The sequence below is a fragment of the Theobroma umbraticum genome, unplaced genomic scaffold (genome assembly GCF_002168275.2).
Source record: "Theobroma umbraticum cultivar Fairchild unplaced genomic scaffold, ASM216827v3 scaffold_3459.0, whole genome shotgun sequence".
NCBI lineage: Eukaryota > Viridiplantae > Streptophyta > Magnoliopsida > Malvales > Malvaceae > Theobroma > Theobroma umbraticum.
The window spans coordinates 1-7,861 of NW_018397499.1; the positions used below are offsets into that span (position 1 = coordinate 1).

General features: G+C 35.7%; 1 protein-coding gene across 1 annotated transcript; it reads left to right on the forward strand.

Moving 5' to 3' along the window:
- Positions 1-2,755: 2,755 nt before the first annotated feature.
- Positions 2,756-7,676, forward strand: LOC110428837 (uncharacterized). The gene is given in 8 exon segments (XM_021444760.2): positions 2,756-3,126; positions 3,276-3,730; positions 3,870-3,984; positions 4,440-5,096; positions 5,674-5,751; positions 6,382-6,495; positions 6,700-6,791; positions 6,793-7,676. Coding segments are annotated over 8 exon segments (2,019 nt in total). The 5' UTR covers positions 2,756-2,808; the 3' UTR covers positions 6,983-7,676.
- The last annotated feature ends 185 nt before the right edge of the window (positions 7,677-7,861 follow it).

Below are 7,861 nucleotides of genomic sequence, written 5' to 3' on the forward strand. Positions count from 1 at the left end.
GACCATGTATTTTAAACAGACTTGGTTTTTTATGGCTGTCCATGTCCCCCACGCCCATGGAAATAGAGTGGGGTTTTATTTGTGGCAAACCTTGTTGTTCCAAATGCTGTATTTTCTGGACGCAAATGGGAGAGAGAGAGCCTTAAATGTTGTGCCAGTAGGAAAGCTGTGAGTGGTCCTGTTCTGGGCCGGAAACGTTTTTTATTCTTGCAAGTTTCGGGTTGTGGAGTGGATACGGGAACGATGAATTCCACTGCCATGTCCGGAAGGCCAATTCTCTCTTGTATTTCCTGACCCAATTCCATCAGGCTTTAAACCATGAAAAATTTTCCCCTGCACTGAGAAGCCTATTGGGTTGTTCTAACGCATTTGACCTTGTCGTATCCGAAACTTAATGAAGAAAAAGAAAAAGAGAAGGATGGGTTGGTTTCACCGCACATTCGTAGCGCCGGCTGCATAAAGAGTATGGTGATAAAGCGCTCCAATGGGCTTCGAACGGTAAGCCTAACTGGTGCCGATGTGATGGCAGTACGATGAGCATAATAACCTCACCGCAGTTGGACAAAAAATGTTCAGTATGATTAACTTTGGCAGCAGTAACAGCACAACAATGCCAGTTAAATCATTGAGTTGAACACTATCACCAAGGTCAAACGCTTATCAGCAAGTTACTGTCAGGTGCGAAGGCAAAAGTTATTTTGGAAGACACGTGGCACGTGCACGGAAATCTTTGATTGTTTCGGGTGCGAGAGAAAAAACACAGTAAATTTCGGATGAGCAATGATGAACCCACTCTTATGGAAAAGCTACACAACCTCCGTTGCCATTTTTGTCGGTGCGCTACTATCAACAACTTCAAAATTTCCAAAGTTTGATTAATTCAATTTTTAGAGTAATTTGAAAAAAAAAACATAGATATTGATAATTCAATCAGTTTTAATTTTATTATAATTAATCGAATTAACTGATTTAAGAGTATAAACATATAAATAGATATTCATGTTTTTCTTTTAATAGTTTTAATCTTGTTGTTGAAATACTTTATTGTTATTAAATTGAGTAAAATACTCTTATTTTTTAAAATTTTAATCAAAATTACATAAAAATATATTAATAATTTAAATAAATACTCTATCCCAAATATCTAAACAGTATTAATATTAAATAAAAATATAAAAAATATCTTCTTTTTTTATTATTTTCTTTCTCTCAAGTTGGTGACGTCACTTATTCCCACTGACCACTCATAAAGAGTGCTAATGTCACGGGGTCATTACCCTCTCCCATGAAAACCGGTTGTCACAGGTGTGCAGCACCCCGCTTCTTATAGCCCAAGACCTACCCGTTCCTGCCCGATGTGGGAGGAGTGGACCTTTCCTCGTCACACTAAATCATCAATGCTTCTTGAGAGCACCGAAACCCTGATTGGGCTTTCCAAGATAGCACCAGATCTAGTGCTCCTTGAGAGCCCAATAAGGGCTTTCTTTATTTTTTTAATAAAATTATATAATATTAATTTTTTAAATAAACAAAATGTAAATTTTTTTTTAATATTGTCCCGTTATCAAACTTATAAAATCTTTAACGGTTGATTAATAGCTAAACTTATTTATTCAGCAGAAGATTTTTTTTTTGACATGGTGTTTATTTTGAAAATTTATGAACTTTTGTGTAATTTCGATCAAAATTTATGAGGTGATAGTGTTTTACCCTATTAAATTTGTTTTGTTGTTAAAAGGTGTTATAATTTTATTTTGTTTTACATTATATTAACATAAAAACTATGCAATTAAAAAAAATAGTTTTAAGTGTATTTAACTCACTAATCTAAAACACTCGAATATTTGACTCATTGATTAGTGTATGATTTTTCTCTCAAAAACACAAGTCTAAAAATTTCAATTATGTCAATTATTACTGGAATCTAACAATATATTAATACTTAATTTTTGATTGACTCGATTAATTTAATTATAAAAATTATTTAACTAAATTAACCAAATTAATCATTTGCTCATTCTAATGTACTTAACCATCGACTTTAAGCTTCTAGCTAGTTGAATAAATCAATAGGAAGTCAATCACTATTTTGGTGAATAAAACCTAAAAGGTATAATTTACAAAAAAGCCTTTAAACTATTTAAGAAAATTTAAAAAAACTTTATACTTTTATTGCATTCAATCAAGTCTTTATATTTTTATTTTGAATTAAATAAACCTTTGTACTTTTGATTTTGAGTCAAATTAACCCTCTAACTAATGATTGACTTAATCAAAATATTATTTGTTATTTTATATCGTGTGACACTGGTGTGGCATATTAAAATATTATAATTGATTATGATATAGCGTATTGGTATATCATAATTGATGATAATATGACATGCTAATTTAATATTATAATATGATCATGTGACATTTTTCACCTTACATATCAATGTCATGTAAGTGCCATATAAATATAAAATGACAAATAATATTTTTATTAATAATAATTAATCAATCATTAATCATAAAAATTTATTTATTTTAAAATAAAAATACAAAACTTAATTAAATATAATAAAAAATAAAATTTTATTTAAATATATTTAAATAATTGGGGTAATTATTTAACAATTACCCCAACTTAAAAATATTTGTCACCAAAGAAAAGGCTATCGTTTCGATGGGCACAAGTCCAACGACATATACCTTCTATTGGGCCGACCAGCCCAAAATCCCAATGCACATCAAATCGGCAAACTCTTACCAAGAAACTAAACTGCTTCATCAAAATTGTGTCCGGGAGGAAGAAACTCGACAGCCATGGCGAGCGAGATTCTTCCCGTCGCCTCTGTCGCCACGATCTCACTAGAAAAACGACAGCGTTCAATATTTGACCTCCCAGCATACTTCTTCGATTCTTGTCGCTTACTTTCTCCTTCTTTAATTTCAGACTTTGAGTCCCTCTCAATTTCTGAGAGCTCTTCTCTGGAAAACCAAAACAACGCCGACGACGGGGAAGAAAAGAGTTCCACGAGCGGCGTCGCTGTGCCTAGATGGACTTGCAACACCTGCAAGGCTGAGTTTGACTCTCTCCAGGACCAGCGCTCCCACTTCAAATCCGACCTTCATCGTTTCAACGTAAACATCTCACCTTTTTGTTTCTTTTCAATTTGCTTTATTTTATTTCAAAAGAAAGATTTTCTCTTTAATGCCCGGGAGATGCTATTAATACATAATTGCCGATAGAGAACAAATATTCAGTATTTCGATTTACTCCTTGATTATAGGTAAAATTAAGCATTGCTGGAAAGGATATTGTAAAGGAAGAAGATTTTGATGAGTTGACTACGCATTCTTTCAAAGACTATGAGGTTTCGAGTATTTCAGGATCTGAGGATGAAGCTGACAGGGTGGCTTATCTTCGCAATTGTGCGCACAGGGGATCAGTTGAAAATGTTAGGCAGAAGCTGTTTATCCAACTTCAAACGGGAGAGAGAATTTCAGTTTGGAAGTCATTAATTATGAACGAGTTGGAAAGTATTTCATATGAGAATGATAAAGAAGTATGCAATGAAAATGGTGGGTGTTTGAGAGAAAATGAGGTGATTGAGAGATTGAAAACCTCAATTCAAGAGGCTAGAGATAATACATGTTTAAGGATTGTGTTGCTTTCAAGTGGTGGGCACTTTGCTGGCTGTGTCTTTGACGGTAACTCAGTTGTAGCTCACAAAACATTCCACAGGTCTGTATTATATTTTTTATCAAGAGTCCTAAGTGCTGTTGTTATTGTTAGGATGTTAGTAATAGAAAGCAAAGCAAACATCATGTTTTTTAATAGAATATAGTGTGTTAATGCTGTAATCCCTTTCGTTATCATGAAGATATGTGGTGAGGGCCAAGGCTGGTAAGAAACAGTCATTGAAAGATGCAACTGGGAAGGCTGCACATTCTGCTGGAGCTGCACTCCGGCGGCATAATGAACTTGCATTGAAGAAGGTATTGATGTATTGCTTTTGTTAATGTGCTGTTACCATCCTGATTTCCAGTTCTATCCATGTAAAAGATGACCTGACTGTGTTCTACATGATGTTTTAAACACCAAAATGGTTTTAATTTAATAACCTTGTTTATTTCTGTTAGTTTTAGTTTGGTAGCTAGAGGAAAGATAGATGTTGCACTAACATCACATTATATATAAATTATTGCACTTATCTAGGTAAATTTTTATGAGTTTGTCTGACCAACACAAATCAGCTAATCCATCTTTGATATATTTTCCATCTCCAGATAATACAACATTTGGCAATCTTTTATCACTAATCTACACTTTTAAGTTATTCTTATCTGCACAATTTATGCTTTTCCATTGCTTGAGAGTAGGGCCATTTACTTTTTTATGGTTTTTCTTAATATTCCAAGATTGACTGATTCTTGTTTTATAAATATTCTAGGAAATTCAAGAGCTGCTTGTTTCTTGGAAGCCTTATTTCGATGCTTCCTCTTGTGTTTTCATTCATGCTCCTTCGAGCAATCATCATGTGCTTTTTAATGGGGATAAACCTTATTTCAGTCACCAGTTCTGTGCTGTTCGAAACGTTCCATTGACTGTTCGTAGGCCCACCTTAAAGGAAGCCAAGCATATATATAACCAGCTTACACATATTGCTTATGAAGAGGAGGATAAGGAAACTCCACGAGGCACCAAAGAAGATGTGTTGTTAAGTGGGAGCACCATTGGTAATGGCAAGCAGGACTCCTGCAAAGAGGGTTTAGGTTGTAGGGATGCTTCTGAAAATCCTTCAATCAATGTAAAATCTGATGTTATATCAAGCGAGAGTGATAGTGAAGTAGTTTGTACCTCAACACCTTTGCACGAAGCAGCACAATCTGGAAATGCACAAAAAGTGTTGGAACTCTTAGAGGAGGGTTTAGATCCTTGTATTAAAGATCAAAGAGGGCGAACCCCATACATGCTGGCCAACGAGAAGGAAGTCAGGAATACTTTTAGACGGTTCATGGCCTCAAACCTAGATAAGTGGGATTGGAATGCTGCTAAAGTACCTAGTGCCTTAACTAAAGAAATGGAGGAATCTCAAGCGTCTAAGCAGGTATTTTTTATTTCTTTTTCTTGCTTTTGTGGCTGTTCTAATAGCATAACAGTATCAGACTTGTTGGCAGGTTAATTTGATTAACCTCTGATGAGGTATTATGTATCATAAAACACTACAAATATTCCAGAATATATGAAGACAGAATTGTGTGTAAAATTACATTCTGGATTAAGCTGGCTGAGTATTGGTCAATGTTTTCTTTCTTCCTATAAAGAATAAACATCTTTAGGTAGCTATCAACCATGAGATTTTTAAAGTCAATAGAAGCACATTTTTGTTGCTTCATGTGTCTCATGCTGCCAGATCTTGCTTTGAATTGTCAAATTGTGCTACTTGTTTCTCTCTCCTTCACCCCTACACCCCACCAAAGAAAGATTTTTGGAAAATTTTTATCCATTTTTCTTAGAATTTATTCTTTTGTCATTATTTGTCTTCTCAATTGGGGAACATCTCATCATTGGATAACTTGGTTGTTGCTCCTTGGATATCTTTAGGTCCTCTGTTTGCTGATAACTTTATGTTCCATATCCACTTCTGATGAACTGTCTTTCTGTCTCCCTATGTGGTTGCTCAGGCAGAGAAAGATGCCAAGAGGAAAGCAAGAGCAAAGGAACTAAAGAAATTGCGTAGAGCCAAAGAAAAGAAAGCTCAGGTAATATTCCCCATTAATTAATTCTGATATTGAGGAAAAATATGTATCAAACTGCCTGCTCCACATTTCTTCTCCCACCCCCTTCCCCCCCCCCCACCCCAAAAAAAAAGGAAAATAAAGTAGAAAAAGAAAGAATATAGGATTGTAAGAAGAAAAAGGCTCCTCGCCTTAAGGCAATGAATTCTTGCATCCAACATTAAGAACAATAAGACACGTGTTCATCAAATGTGGCTTTTAATTTGATTTCTGACTTTGTTTACTATTTGAGCCGCATATTCAGTCGGAAATGATTTTGAATTTGCTGTCTGGCATGCAGAAGGTGCATGTTTCCCATCTGTCTTTGTGCATCTGTGCAGGAGAATGGAGGGGGAAGTGGGACTCACATTTTTTATTGTCTGGAAGTTATCTTTGAGGTTTCTAAGTGAATTGAATTTGTTGATGTTTATGAGGAAGATTGGTAGTAATATATATGAAAGGAGTTAGTTTTTCATTGCATCTTTCGAGTATTTGCATCATTAATTTTAGGATATACTCTCTTTTTCCTTGATATGCTTCCTTTTTTCCTGGCTTGGTCTAGTTTCAAGTTGTTTGCACATTTGGTATTCACATGTTTGCTATGTCAATATGCAGGCTGAGGCTGCCCAATCCCAGAATACTGCAGCAATTTCACACAACAGGCCCACTGTACCACCAGTTGTAATGGGACAATCTCAAACTGTTGGTGGATCATGGATCTCCAAAGAGGTGGGAATAAATTTTTTTGTTAATCATGATATGGTGCATGATAGTAGAATTTTATCAGTGACATCTTGGTTTGAATTTGTTAATTTGATCTTCTGACCTTTCAGGTAGCCTCTGGTTTCTGTTATTTTTTTCACTGTAATCACCTTGTCCCATAAAGCATCATAAGGACTATTCTAAATGTTTTCCTTTGTTATTCTCAACCAGGAGGAACTGAAGAGAGCACAGGCTGTTGAGAGGGAAAAGAGAGCTGCTGCTGCTGAGAGGAGGATAGCTGAAGCAGCAGCTGCTGCTGCCCGTCGATGCTCAAGGCAGTAGCACAACCGTAGGATCAAGTACTTCACGACCCAAAAGTGGAGAAGCTGGTGATATTAACTGCTCCTGTTGTAATACATCATTGGCTGGAAAAGTTCCCTTTCACAGGTATAATTACAAGTATTGCAGCACATCATGCATGCATGTTCACAGAGAGATTCTTGAAGATGGATAACTTCAGCAGTCGAAGTCATAACTATATAAATTTTTTATTCCAACTTAGACATAGTTGAAATTTTCTTGATTTTTGATTGTTGTGTCAGATTTTTCATATTCATTTACAAATGGAGTACAAAGTGTAATATATACATTGCTAGACAAAATCTTTTCCTTTTCCCCACTTTGCTAATAGAAAAATATCCTTTTAATAATCAAATTCACATAGTTTGGCTTCTCTCTGCTTTCGATGTTAAGATTAAGGATCGAAAAGAGTGCTGTTACTTGTCTTCATTATATCCCTTTTTTCCTTCATTTACTTTGCATGGAAGAGATCTCTGATCCCTGTCAAGCACAATTCCCATTGCTATTTGTTCCTGCAACTTCTGCTTCTCCCTAAAACCAATGAAAATTTTGTGCACATGCCACATCTCCAGACCTGTATCATTTTCCAGATGAATGAAGAGCGTCTGTAGTTTGTACAAGATTGTCCTACAAGGAATGGAACTTGATTAAGATACGAAGCTCTGATCTGAATCTGGCTTACTAATTTATCAAGCTTCAACTCACATAAAAAAGAAATTAATCTGATATCAGCTCTTCCTCATGCTGCTGATCAAGTCGCCTCTTCGTGTAAATGCCAATGAAAACTGTAGCCATGAGGGATGCACAGAACCCAACAATGTTGAATATTATCTGTCTGGTTGATAGTGTTCTCTTATCTTGTGTTGCCTCTGCAATGGAGCGTATCAAAATCCCACTGCAAAACAGAATTTCAGTTCCAAGTTACAGGAACAGAACAGAACGAAGCATGGACCTAGCTAGCTGTAGTTTACAGACATGGAACAGAGGAGGAGCGAACCTGTAGAGTGCAACAAAAACTTCAGGCACCATGCCC